Here is a 13,924-nt window from a genome sequence, read left to right on the forward strand (position 1 = left end):
CGGCACTGCAGAATCCGAGGGATGAGGGTGTTCTCAGGGTAAGTGTCCAGGGTGGGAGCAGCCAGAGAAGTCCCGGAACTTTGTTTTCCAATTGTGTCGGTCTTCCTCTCTCCCCGGGACGTGATCAGACACAACCAGAGCTTTGCCTGGGTGCTGAGAGGCTGCCGGCTCATGGGGGGTGCCCTGCCTTGGGGGAGTCCCAACTGCTGGTCCCACAGAAGAAGTCCTCAGGGAGCTCGCTCAGGAGTCCATCTAGGTCATCTGCGGGGGTGGGGGGATAGAGAGGGCAGGGAGACTTAGTGATAATATTAGGGCTCCACGTGACTCAGAGCCAAAGCTCCCGCCCCTCGGGAGGGCTGTCAGGGAGGTGGCTCGCCCGGCCGCCAGCACCCACACTGATGGGCCTGAGGTCGGCCCGCCTTCCACCTCCCCTCTGCTCCCCACATACCCACACACAACAAAAGGCAGAGGCAAAACGCCCGGGCCACTTTGCTAAGAAAGAGGCTCCCCCTGGACCTTCATGGCTCCTCTTTCCATCCAGAGGTACAGTGCCTGAGCAGAAAGGCTTCAGAGGTCCCCTAGTGCAACCTTTGCGTTGGACAGAGGGAGAAAGAAGGCCAGGAAAAGTCATTAGATGTGTTCAGAATCACACAGTTCATTAACCTGGTTTCTCATCGGCAGAGCGGGAGACATCATCGTCCCCTCCCCCAAAGTGCCTTGTGGGCAGAGGGGACAAAAGTAACTGTCCCTGACTACAGTTCTTGGATGGGGTGCTTCTGTCTGAGAACTTGGAAACAGAGCTGACCTCAGTAAGCCCTACTGCTACTCTGACTGTTAACAAGGGCAGCTAACACGTACCGGGGGCATGCTGGGTGCCGGGCACAGGGCTGCACATGTTATACTCATCACTTCATTTCGGTCTCACAGGGCCCCTTTAGAGGGCATCTCATGGTAGTTCGTGCTATAATCCCCACTTTACCTGAGAGAACAGGGTTTAAAGAGGTCAACAACTTCCCCAAGTAGCATCCCTTTGACACCAGAGCCATAGCTTCCAACTAGAAAACTCCCGCTGAATGGACGGGATCAGGCAGCCCTAGAGTCAGTCAGGCTGGAAACTATACCTGCAGAGGCCAGCTCCCAGTCTGGCACAGAGCACTTGATAAAACACTGCTGCTGGAAGGACAGAAGTCAGTTTGGGGACATTCAAATTTAATTGGGGTGACCAGCACTGTACTCAGGGAAGCAGGACTGGAATTTGATTATAACAAAAAAAGTTGCCCCTCACTAGCTACACTGTGATTGTCTGAAGAAACACTAGGTTAAATGAAGGGGAGTGAGCCTAGGAAAATGGGAATCATAGTAGGAATCCGCATTTGTGTGTCCTAGCGCTGCCCGGCCACCACTAGCAGCTGCCGCCTGGCAGGTCTGTCCCTACAGTGGAGATATGACACCAACCACACATTCTACAGGCAACTCGCCTCACTCTTATACTATGACCACCAGCAACCTTCTGATGATGGTTCGGCTTGTCATCAAGCTGACTTACAAGGAGACGGCGCAAGATTCTAGAGAAGATTCCAGCATATAGGGTAGATACTTTTTCATACAATATAAATAAATAGGCTTTGTGATTTATCCACTGGTCTACTGTGAATCTGGTTAACGTCGAGACACCTGTCCATAATCCCACGAACTTTGGGGCCAAACAGGGCTGAATTTATGGAATCAAAGAGCTAAGGACCAGACCTGGACTGTGTTAGCTTCACCTGGGTAAGGCTCCCTCCTGAGGAACAAGTTGGCCCTCCCCTAAAAGGTCTGTATTTGGGCCTCTCAGGTCTGTATCCTGGTCCCACCCTAACCACATGGATGTCTGACCCCTCAGCACCACCCGGAGGGCCCTGGAGCTTAGTCACTATGCGGAAATCTGCCTCTGAGGTCTGGCCATCAGCCCACAGAAGACTCAAGGATGGTGCCAGTCTATCTCCCCCTGTGGCTAACAGCGCATGGCCTGGAAACTGGGGAGCTTCGGTTCACATTCTTTGTGTTAATTAGTTTGTGGCCTGCAGCCTCGCCAGAGAACACACCACATCTGATTTCTGTTAAGATTCTGTAAGATCCAAAGATTCACAGGAGGAGGAACAAGATGCAGCCAGAACAATCTGGCTGAGCTATTCAAGAGGAAATAGAAGGAGAACCTCTTTTGCTCCTGGGTGGGCTGACGGCCTTACCTGCTTCTGGGAGTTCTTTCTCAGGTGATGCCCCTGCCTCTGGGTTCTGTGCTATTCTGAGGCCTTTCCCAGGCTTCTCGGTCTCATGCTGGAGGCTTTCATGGAAGCTTCCTGGATCCTGGGGACGGAGGATCTGGTTACCAATACCTGTGCCCCTGAAATCCCTCTGGAGAGTTCTGCCCAAACAACCTCAAAGGAATAGGTGAGGGCTCAGGAAAGACAGGAGAGAGGAACGTGGCAGCGGCCAGTCACCCAGGCCCATGCTGTGGGAAGGGAGCTGAAACGCCAAACACCCCAAACAGCAGACAGTTAAAAAAATAAAAGAAACAGAAAACTTTTGGCTGATTTTCTTTTCTAATTCTGCTGGTATCTGATGTTTTAGGGAATCTCTATAACTGGAGCAGAGAGTGAAGGCGCCATTCAGAATTATGCTGAGGAGTTAGCCTGGAATTAAAAATGAGCTGTTAACAATCCCCAAACTAGCTAACATATGAACAGGTAATTAAAATGAGTAATTAAACCTGTTAACCATGGTTAGCCCTAGGGAATGGAAGTGGAGAAGGGTCAGTTTCACATTGCTTTATTCTGTACCATTTCAATTTTTTTCAACAAGTATGAATGACTTGAAATTTTTTTTTTTTTTTTTTTTTTGGCCGCACCTCGCAGCGAGCAGGATCTTAGTTCCCTGACCAGGGATTGAACCCGTGCCCCCTGCAGTGGAAGCACAGAGTCCTAACCACTGGACCACCAGGGAATTCTTGGGATGACTTGAAATTTAAAAGGAAATCAAGATGGGACTTCCCTGGTGGCGCAGTGGTTAAGAATCCACCTGCCAATGCAGGGGACACAGGTTCGAGCCCCGGTCCGGGAAGATCCCACATGCCGTGGAGCAACTAAGCCCACGCACCACAACTACTGAGCCTGCGAGCCTCAACTACTGAGCCTACGCGCTGCAACTACTGAAGCCCGTGCGCCCTACAGCCCGCACTCCGCAACTAGAAGCCACTGCAATGAGAAGCCTGAGCACTGCAGTGAAGAGCAGCCCCCGCTCGCCGCAACTAGAGAAAGCCACGCGCAGCAATGAAGACCCAACACAGCCAAAAAAATAATTAAAAAAAAAAAAAAGGAAATCAACATGCTTTTTTTAGAAGTGGGGTGATATTGAGAGAATGAAGAAGGTTAGGGAGAAAGATGAGAAGCAGCAAGTTAGAACTAAACACGTAACTTGACTAGATGTCATCGAGTCTAACCCACTCATTTTATAGACAAAGCAACAACAGGGGAGGGGACAGGACTTGCCCAAGGTCATGTTACAAATCTCCAGCAGAGCAGGGCCATGACCTAGGTCTCCTGACCTGCAGGCCAGGTCATGACGACAACCCAGGATCCCAGGAAGGTGGGAGTGGCCACAGATGGGACACTGTGTGTCAAGTCAAGGCCGGGCCCTGCACCCTCAGCCTGGAGTGGAGCTGCCTGGAACCCAGCCTCCCTTGGTTCCCAAAGGAGTTCTGGGCCGGCACCCCCTCACCTAGCAGAGGTGGAAACCAGGAGGGAAGATGCAGAGCAAGTGCTGGCTCACCTGACAGACCATCTGTAGCTGTCTGTTCTCTGCGCTGCCACCTGCAGCAGATCCAACCCTCAGTCACTCACTGTGGGCCCTACCCCATCGTGGACCCTCAACTCGGTTAGTTCTCAAGTGACTCTCACGCTCTCCGACGTTCAGGTCTGCCATCAGACACTCAGGGATCCACCCAGAAGCCAGCTGCTCCTCTAGGTCCTGTTACTGTGCCATCTGGCAGATGGCTGGACCAGGGACAGGAGGAGATGGCCCTGTCCCCAAAGGGCATCTTTTCACCTCAGGGCAACTGTCCACTTCACATCCCTGCTCCCCAGGATAGAGGAGGGGAAGAAATCAGAAGACCCCGGCGGAAAGCGGCTCTACCCATCCCCACTCCATCGTGCTCCTCTTACCTTGGGGAAGGGCTGAGATGGCTTGAGGAAGTTCCCATCCCCAGAATCTGGGCTATAAACGTGGACCAGGTTGTTGGGCGTCACGTTGAGGTAGTGATTTCGGAGTGAAGGAGAGAACACTCCGATCTGGAGTAGAGAAAGGGGGGGGAAGGTGTCCAATGTCCTGACAGAGCGCTAGGTGCTGCCGGACGGCCACCCAGTCCCGCCTGCCTCAGCCTTGCTAGCCTCTGCACCAGGGTCACAGAAATCACTCCTGCCGCAGCCCTGGTGCCAGAGTAGAACCGTGTACCCCATCCTCGGCCCCTCACAGCACAACCCCCACCCCCATCTGCCCCCTGAAGGATGGCAGTCAGGCCTTTACTTGGCTCCAGTGAGCCAGGGTCTTGCACTAGGGCAGCCACTCTCTGCCTGGGCCCTGGGAGGGCAGGGAGCCAGAGGGACAACCAGGGGCTTTCTCCAGGGCGGGAGGCAGGAGAGCAGGTCCCCATCTGGAGCTCCCGTACCTGCTTTAGCAGCAGCACTGAGCCAGGCTTCAGCTCATTCTGGCGTGTCTCCAGCAGCAACCTGTGCACCGTGCCCTGCATCTCTCCTGCAAACACCACGCCGCCCATCAGTTTCAGGGTCAAGGGCAGCACAGCGACTGGTTTGGGCCCTGGCTGGGAAGGGGGTTGTAGACTGCCTCAATTTTCCTAACTGCAAATGGAGAGGGTGGCTCCTCCTCACCTCCTGACCTCAATGGGGCCACTCGTCAGACACTCCCAGGACTTAACTCCTCACCCGTGGGGTCCTTGAAAACCGCACTGGCGTCCACTGTGCTCCGAGTCAGGGACTTGATCATCACTGCCATGTTGGGGACTTTGTTCCTGGGCAGCTGCTTCAGGGCTGCCTGGTTACAAGGAGAGGCATTTGCTGAGCCAGCCACGTCCCACCTGTAAGGTTCCCAAGTGTGCCAGGGCAACCCAGGGAGGGGGGTGGGGTGGGAGGGGGGCAGAGCACTGGTGTGGTGATGATCTTCCTTTTCAGAGGGCAAAGGGGCAGTTTAAAGGGCTCATCCCATCTCCCTCTGGCAGACCCGAAGCTGGTGGGCCTTTCATTTGTCTGCCCTGCCTCCTTTCTTTTGTGTGTTTATGTGTATGTATTCATACAGAGCTCCATCACACGGGCCACAGGCAGGAATACGTCAGCACATGTACTAACGTGAGTCTGCACGTGACCTTTGACCTCTGGGGAGCTCTAGGGGTAGCAGTGTGTTTACCCTACCCCATTCAGGGCCCAGATGTGCAGACACATGCCCATAACCCACCTCCACCTATGCCAGATACTGTGAAAAGGCAGGTGAGTGGAAGATACAACCAAAGGGGCTTCATGTTGCCACTCAGAGACAGGCGTGGGGTAGCAGGGAGCAAACAAAGAGCCCCTTCCCTAAGGTGGAGCAGGGCAGGAGGTTGGTGAAAGGGATAAAAATGGTCTTCTCTTTGGGTCTCAGCACCCAGGACCCTTACCTTTCGCAGCACCATGATGATGCTGTAGGTACAGAGGAAACAGGTAGGGTCTCTCTCATCCAGGCCCAGAGCAGATTTCATGGTCAGCCAGGGCCCTCGCCCAAAGTCCTCCTCCACCGATGCCTGGGAACTAGTAACAATCTGGCACAACAGAGCAGAAGGGGAGCCTGCATTAACAGGTCCGCTTTGCTAGAGGCCTTGACTGAGCTGGGATGGAGGGGTGGGAGAGGCAAGGGCGAATTCCCTGCAGCACGGTGGCCACACTCTCTCCCTTCATGTATCTCCAAGTTCAGAAAATGGTGTGTGAAACCTTGTGGCATATCACGTCTTTCACTGAGAAGCAATAGCAAAGGTACTCTTAACTCAGTTTATTTTAAATCAGGCCCTGACTTTAATTACATTAATGCAAAAGGCTATCTATGCTTGTCTCTTACAATGGACTTGCAAAGTCTTAGGGCTAGGGAGCCCCCACAAACATTTATAGTTTTCCAGGCAATTTTGAAACCAATTATATTTTATTTGGGATGCCTCTGGCTTTAACTATTCACCTTCTTATATTAAAAAATGCTTTGAATCCAGGTGAGTATTTATTGCTTTGGAGCTGAAATGGACTGGTGGATCTGCAGAGCTACAGCAAAGAGAAAAACTTCTAGAGAGAATTAAAAGCAGAAGTGGGTCTGGGAGCGGAGCAGGTCAACCAGAATCCCAGGGAGGAGGGAGGCTGGGTCTCACCCACCAAGAGGGAACCCACCAGAGGCAAGATGAAGCCAGATCCTTCCCAGCTTGATTCCCAGAAACCTGAAAGGCAGGGTTCCTGAGATACAATTTCCTGACAGCTATTACACTCTCCTCCTCTGAGGGAAGATGGAGTTAGCTGGGCCTTTCTTTCTTATCTGGGAAAGAAGGCTGGACTCATGGTAGCGGTTCACACCCCTCTGGCATCAGGATAGGCTTCACTGTATGCCAGGAAAATCGCCACCTCCCCAAATGCCCCGTGGTGTGTGACCCCAGGGAACAGGCCGAGCAGCACAGACTGATTCTCAGCTACTGAAACATGTAGGGATGTCCCTCACTCCTAAATGATCCCCAGGAAGTTAACATTTGCATGGAATTAGTTACCTCTGTCCGGAATTTAGCCAGAGCACCATGAGTCGGAGTCTGGGGCGTGGAAACCATGATGTCGTCCAGATTTTTCCCACTGTGCTACAAGGGGAGAGAGGAGGAGAAGACGAGAGCGAGCTCAGCAGCTGTTATTTACAAGTACAGCTTCTTGTCTGGGTTACATAATGAGTTCAGGAAACTATCAGGGACAATTAACACATAGTACATCTCTCCTAACGAAGTCTCAGGAGCCTTGTTGGCAGCTCAAAAAAGATGCTTTGGGGATCGTTTTGGGAGTGTGAGGAAGCTAGAGCTGGCCCAGGAACAAACCCCAGGGCTTCCTGAAGGGGGCGATGACTTGAATAGAAAGGCCTGAGATGAGTAAAAGGGCAGCCTTCCCCAAACCCCTTCTCAGGGACCTCATCCTTCCCTACAGAGATCCATCCCAGGAGGAATGTACATGGTCTCCTTGGATTTCTCTTAAAGTGCCAGGGAAGAGCAAGTTAACAGGTAGGAATCGTTTCCAACACCCTTCAAATGTGAGGAAAGGGGGTAACCTATCACAACCAGACCAGATCCTCAGAGTCCAATTATCTGGGATCTGATCCAAGAGTAGTCTGGTGGACCCTGTCTCTCCACTGCTGCCGAAAACTACACACGCAGCTCAGCCCCAACTCCCCCACGTTGACCCCACACACCAGCTACCAGTAATTCTGTGGATCTCCCAGAGCATCTGTGCCTTTGCACACGCTCTCCCGTCTTTCCACTGCTGAAATGTCCTCCAGGACACAGCCTTCCGACACACACCTCCGTAAACCTCCTACTCATCCCTCAAGAGCCCACGCAGCAAGCCCAAGGAGCCCAGCGTCTCCCCAGCACCCAGGGAATGACCTCTACTCTCCCTGTGCCTTTTATGTGTAATCGTTTGTTTGTGTCTGCTTCTTCCACTCTCCTGGAAACTCCTTAGGACGGGAATTATTTCTATGTTAATCTGTGTATTCTCAGGTCCAAGCAAAGTGCCCAACACATACCAGTCCTTAGCAAATACAAGTGAATGAATCTTCCTGCCCTGGTGCTAGGAAACAGTAGATGCTCAACAAACGTATGGAAATTGTGACATTCTCAAGCCTTAAGCATCTGTCTCACATGTGGGTTTTCAAGCATTCAATTCTTCCCACTTCTTCTGACTTCCTCCACAGCTTTGGAAACGCTCCCTCTCTGCACTTCCTTCCTCCCCTTCCTGGGGGGCGTGAAGATCCTCTGGGACTCTGCTGCTCTCCTGGGCCCCCAGCAGCCTGGGGAGCTCCGACTCTGGCCAGAGAGAAGCTGTCACTCACCTGGTGAGGCAGGAGCCCTGCTGGGCCGGGGAATCGGCGCGTTTTGGCGCGGGTGGAGGTGCAGGTGGACTGCTGGGGTGTCCGGTTGGCAGCAGTGACCAGCCGCACCAGGTGGTTCGTGACGATGGGCGTCTGCAGAGCGGCTTGAGGGACTGGGGAAGGACGGGGGCCCTTCAGGGTGCTGACAGGAGACTCGACAGAAGACGCTGGAGCTCGGGGCTGGAAGGGCCCCCGAGGAAATAATCCAGAGATAGTCCTTGAGGGAGTAGCACAGCTTGAGTTGGGAGTTCGTGGTGTAAGAAAATGAGGTTTGCCAGTTAAGCAGGCATTTGGAGACTGGAATGGCTGACCAGGGAAATGATTTTGAGGGCTGCTCTGAATGAGCCTGCCAGCAGCTTGGAGAGGCTGGGGTGCTTGAGGAGGGGGACCATCGGGAGAGACTTCCCAATGGGGTTGCTGACCACGAACCACTGAGGCAGTTGGGACAGGAAGGTTACCCGTGGCACCAGGCCTCAAGTGGGACTGTGGAGTCCCACAGCGGACAACAGGATCCGGGGGCGCATCCCGGGCTGACGGGATACCAGCTATGTGGGTTGCAGGCATGGGCTCCTTTTGGCAAGGTCTGCTCAGATCAGCTGCCCGGGCCTTTTTAGCCAATGTTGAGTCCTCCCGCCGCCAGGTGGGCAGGATTCCTGTGGCCTCACTGCTAACTCCAAGTTCCAGCTCCATGCCGGGGCCCTCCAGCTCCATGCTTGCCAGGACCTTATCAAATTCATCTTGTTCAGGCCCCTCAAAGCCACCAATCACCTGCTGTTTGCTCTTGAAGGTGAGCTGGGGGTGGGAGACTGAGGACTGGGGTCTTACTGGGGTCTCACTGAGCACTTCTGTCAGTGTCACTCTTCCCTGATTGCGAGTCCAGCTGCTGGACATTGAGACAGGCCTTAGGGGAGCTGCTCCTGTGGAAGGTGGACCCCCAACGGCCCTGGGCATGCCGGAGGTAGAAAGGCGGAGTCCCAGGGCTGGCAGGCCCGCAGCCTCTGAAGGAGCAGTGGGGCATGGCAGTAGCTGGGCCTCCTGTGGCCGGGAAGAGACAGGTCTCAGGCACCCAGCATTCACAGGCCGTGTGCCAGCAAACTGGTTCTCTGCATCCTCCACAGCCGACAAGAAATCCTACAAAGAAGCAGAGACAGCGGGTCTTGGCATCTGGAAATCAAGAAACACTCTGCTTTTACTGTTTCGGGCATGTGGCGTGTCTGTGTGTGCAGATACACACAAACAAGGAACCAAGGTGTGAAAGGCAGTGGTGGACTCTCTCACCACCTTTGACCTTGCCCAGGAGCCCACAATGAGGCTTCTACCAGACACATTCTAAGGCTAAGTCTTCAGGTAGCTTCTCTCTTTCTTCAGTCTCAGGTGGGGGGTGGGGAGGGGTGGTGGTGGCAGTTGGGGGAGCAGAAGGAGAAGCAAAGCAACCAGGTCACCCAGGAGTCAAACAAATCATCCAAGGTCACACACCCATCTCAAGGAAATTAGCTTAGTGGTGTCAAGCCTGTGCACTAGGGCTCTATCCATCTGGTCCTGCTGCCTGTCCTCCACCCACTCCTCACCCCCACCACACACACACACACACACGCGCGCGCGCGCGCGCGCACGCACACATACACACACGTGCGCGCGCACACACACACACACACACACACACTCATGCACACGCTTAGTCTTCAGTAAGCCAGAGAGTCCTTGGAGCCTGCAAAATAGACAGAAGTTAAATATAGCTTTTCAGGCAAGGTAAATTAAGTATGGATTCCGGTTGGGAAGCAAGGTGAGATTGACACCTTCAAGAGCAACAGACCTGTTCCGCAGGTGTCAGAACTGCTGATTTAACTGACAGGAAGGTCCCCTCCACCCCCACCCCCTGCTGCTGCACTGGACTGTCCAGGCTAGAGAAAGGATCTTTCTTGCTTCGTGTATTATCAGGAGAGTAGCATACTCTAACAGGACTACCTTAGGACTTAGTAATAATAATATTATAATTACAGCAGCAATAAAATCCTGATGACCCTGGGAGTTGATGGAGCCCTTTTCCGCTGAAGAGCTCACTCTCAGACATGATGTCATCTGTCTTGGGAAGGGGGAAAGGGACTGGTCATGGAACAGAAACTTGAGCTGTCAGAGTCCTTCACTCTTAATTCCATTACTAGCCTAGCAGTCCTACCATGACCTGGTAAGACCCAGAAGGGTCATTTTTTTCAGCCCGTAATTACACATCTCCAAAGCTGAAAGACAAAGACAAGGACGCATATCTCCTTGACAAAGCTGGCAGTTTTGAATTATTTGTAAAAACAAAAATCAAGTCCCCAAGTGATAACAAAACATCTAACATTTGAAAAACCTCACTGGGTGCCAGGTACCATGTAAACATTTTACCAGAATTCTCTCCATGAGTTCTCATGATGACCCTATGAAGAGGTACTATTATTGTCCCTGTTTTATGGATACAGAAACGGAGGCTCAGAGAGGTTAAGTAACGTCACAGAACCAGGACTGGAACCCATAAGTGCCTTTGTCACTATGTCTTGGGGCCTCAATGAATGAGACAAGCCAGAGATGGAATTTTAAGAGGTCTGAGGAAGGTCTGTTTTTCCCTTCAAACCTTGGGTTCCAAAAGCCTCAAAGGAAGGGAGGCGTGGGACTGTGGCTGCCAGAAGGGTCCCTGGTGCAGCATTCACCATCTCACTAGGCACGAATTAGGCATCCGGACAAATTCTAAACGTGATTTTTAAAGCAAATCACTGGGAGACAAAAAAGTAGGTTTGAATGGCTTGTCATTGATAAACCAGAGCAACTCTATTCTATAAATGTAGTTTCATAGTTTCCATGTACATTAGACTGGAGTCAGGAGGCCATCCTGGCTGTTGGTGTTGTATTCTTTTTTTTTAATTTATTTATTCATTTATTTATTTGGCTGCGTTCAGTCTTCGTTGCTGCGCACGGGCTTTCTCTGGTTGCATCGAGCAGGGGCTACTCTTCGTTGCAGTGCGCGGGCTTCTCACTGCAGTGGTTTCTCTTGTTGCGGAGCTCGGGCTTTAGGGCACGCGGGCTCAGTAGTTGTGGCTCGTGGGCTCCGGAAAGCAGGCTCAGTAGTTGTGGCGCACGGGCTTAGTTGCTCTGCAGCATGTGGGATCTTCCCGGACCAGGGATGGAACCCGTGTCCCCTGCATTGGCAGGCGGGTTCTTAACCACTGCACCACCAGGGAAGTCCCTGGTGCTGTATTCTTAAGCAATTTAATTTATCTTTTGGAGATTTACTCACTTAAATCCTGTTTCTTTCTGAAAAGGATTTGAGATAGCAATTTTGGGCCTCTTAGATGAAACTATATCTGTTAGATCTGAGTGGGAAGACAGCTGTGCAGATCACTAGTTCAGTGGTCTCTGGCTGCACCCAGAGATTAGAAATATCCCTGCCTGGGCCCATTCCCAGAAATTCTAGTGTAACTGGTGTGTGGTAGGGCCTCGGCAGAGGTGATTCTAACATGCCAGCTTCAGATCTAGTCTAACGTGTCATCTTCTGAGGAGAGAGGGGGAAGGGAAGAATGTTTGTGGCAGAAGAACGGCCATCATGTGATAGGAGAGAAAATGAAAGGCCACAGAATGCAGTACTTTGCCCTGGCTCAGGTAGCCAGTTGGTGACCCCGGGCCTCCTGCTGTCCAGTAACTGTGCTGTCTCTGACTCTCCCTAAACTTTCTTCCCACATCAAGTACGTCATCGTGGGGCTTCCCTTGTGGCTCAGTGGTTAATAATCCGCCTGCCAATGCAGGGGACACGGGTTCAAGCCCTGGTCCAGGAAGATCCCACATGCAGCGGAGCAACTAAGCCCATGTGCCACAATTACTGAGCCTGCGCTCTAGAGCCCGCGAGCCACCACTACTGAGCCCGCGTGCCACAACTACTGCAGCCCGCACGCCTAGAGCCTGTGCTCCGCAACAAGAGAAGCAACCGCAATGAGAAGCCCACACACCCCAACAAAGAGCAGCCCCCGCTCGCTGCAACTAGAGAAAGCCCGCCTGCAGCAACGAAGACCCAACGCAGCCAAAAAACAAATGAATAAATAAATAACTTTATATAAAAAGAAAAAAGTACGTCATCGTGAAGGTGAATCCAGTCATCCACGTGACACAGCTTCCAGGCAAGGGCCCTTATAATTTAAAGGTATGACAATTAAGCAGCTCATCTTTCTGGTTTTTCATTTGTTTCTAAGACAGTTAAGTAGGTTGTTTACATTTCTCATCATTTCTCAGCCTCTCACAGACAAAAAAAGATATACATGTCAAGTAAAAGGAGACTTGGGTTCTGGGCCTGGGCGTTTACATCTTAAGACCTTCGTTGCCATCTCTGTTCACCAACACTTCCTTACCTCATCTTCAAACTCCTCTTCCACAGCAAACAGCTTCTGCAGACTGCATGCCTGAAAGGAAAACAAAGCAATTGAGGTTGGAGGAGAAATACCGTTTGCAAGTACATTCTGTCCTCACTCTGCTTTTTCCCAATTCTAACAAGACCATCAAGTTTACTGTTTTCTGTTTGTTTTTCTGCTAGTGTTGGGGGGAGGAATAAGGGATGAGGAGAGAAGAGATGGGATTTACTTAAAGATTTAGATGACTTAGAATCCTTTCTTGTAAAATAATTCACTCAGGTCCATTTGCATTAATCTTGTAATAAGAGGGAGGAAGCAAAGAGAAGACTGCCCACGGGAGCCTGCGTCATTCTTTAGACCCAGCACTGTGCACATGGGCCTAAGGATTTTGCAACATCCCAAAGGTTTGGCGTTTGGAACCTTTGTCAAACATAAGGGACACTCCCATAAATCCAAGCATGCCCAGCCTAGTGGCCTTGATTCTGAAAGTCAAGCCAGTGGTTTTTATCTAATCCAACACCCAAAAGCTAGGGTCCCAGGAGGGTGGGATGCCTCCCAGTGCACAGTTCAGTTCCCTCTTTCTGAGCAGCAGGGCTGCTGTGGCCAACATTACAAGTGTGTCACTCCTAGAGTCAAGGGCTGTGCCTAACCCCAGACGCCAGAGCAGCAAGAGCTATAGTTCGGGAGACCTATCCCGGAATGTCAAGGATCAGACTGGAAGGGTTAGGGGGAGAGGGAGGGCCCAAGAGGCGTGACGTTTGAGCACACCGGGAAGGATGAACAGGAGTCCTCCAAGATGAAATGGAAGGCAAGAGGCGGGAAACTGAGGCCCAAAGGGAGGAGAGCGGAGAGACCTTCCCTGGGGGTCCGGGAGTATCCATGTCGAGCCCTGACAAGGGCCCAGGCCTCCCGACCCCACCGACCTCTCCCCTAAACCCTAACCCGGCCCTGCAGCTCGCACGGGGGAGGGGCTGGAACCCGGAAGGCAGGTCCTTGCGGCCTGGGGACCGGGCGGCCGGGTGGTCCCAGGCAGGGCATTACCATGGCGACGGCCGGTAGTCTCCGGCCGCGGCTTGGCCGGGCAGACCCCGACTCTAGGGGTCACCGGGACCTCGGCCTTGGCCCAGGTGGCAGGGTCAGAGTCCAGGCGACAGAGTCTCTGGGGCGAGCTCGGAGAGAGGCGTCTTTGCAACCCAGGTGGCGGCCGAAGGTGGGTGGTCGGGAAGCTGAGGTCTGGCGTCCTAGGCCTCTTTCGAAGCCGCCGCCACTCAGCGTCTCCGCCCTCTTAAAGGGGCGGGCCTATTTCTATCCCGCCGACACAAAGGCCCTTCACCGCAGTCTTCCGCCCCGGCTTTAAAGGGAAACGGATG

At 52.6% G+C, this 13,924-nt stretch overlaps 1 protein-coding gene across 1 annotated transcript; it reads right to left on the minus strand.

Moving 5' to 3' along the window:
• Positions 1 to 169: 169 nt before the first annotated feature.
• HROB (homologous recombination factor with OB-fold) lies at positions 170 to 13,598 on the minus strand. Its single transcript, XM_061176919.1, has 10 exons — positions 13,497 to 13,598; positions 12,555 to 12,605; positions 8,140 to 9,309; positions 6,821 to 6,904; positions 5,702 to 5,842; positions 4,977 to 5,085; positions 4,703 to 4,788; positions 4,200 to 4,325; positions 2,229 to 2,346; positions 170 to 261 (listed from the first exon to the last, which is right to left on the minus strand). Exons 1-10 carry the CDS (start codon positions 13,596 to 13,598, stop codon positions 170 to 172), a joined length of 2,079 nt encoding a protein of 692 aa, XP_061032902.1.
• Positions 13,599 to 13,924: the final 326 nt, after the last annotated feature.

Source organism: Eubalaena glacialis, chromosome 19 (assembly GCF_028564815.1).
Source record: "Eubalaena glacialis isolate mEubGla1 chromosome 19, mEubGla1.1.hap2.+ XY, whole genome shotgun sequence".
NCBI lineage: Eukaryota > Metazoa > Chordata > Mammalia > Artiodactyla > Balaenidae > Eubalaena > Eubalaena glacialis.

What these genes read in the sequence shown, in the direction of transcription:
- HROB (XM_061176919.1), bottom strand. Translation starts at nt 13,598, where the DNA reads ATGGTAATGCCCTGCCTGGGACCACCCGGCCGCCCGGTCCCCAGGCCG. An exon ending in CAGGGCTCCTGCCTCACCAG is followed by an intron (nt 6,905 to 8,139) that starts GTGAGTGACAGC and finishes CTCCCCTTGTAG; the next exon opens with CACAGTGGGAAAAATCTGGA. An exon ending in TGGCTAAATTCCGGACAGAG is followed by an intron (nt 5,843 to 6,820) that starts GTAACTAATTCC and finishes CTGTTGTGCCAG; the next exon opens with ATTGTTACTAGTTCCCAGGC.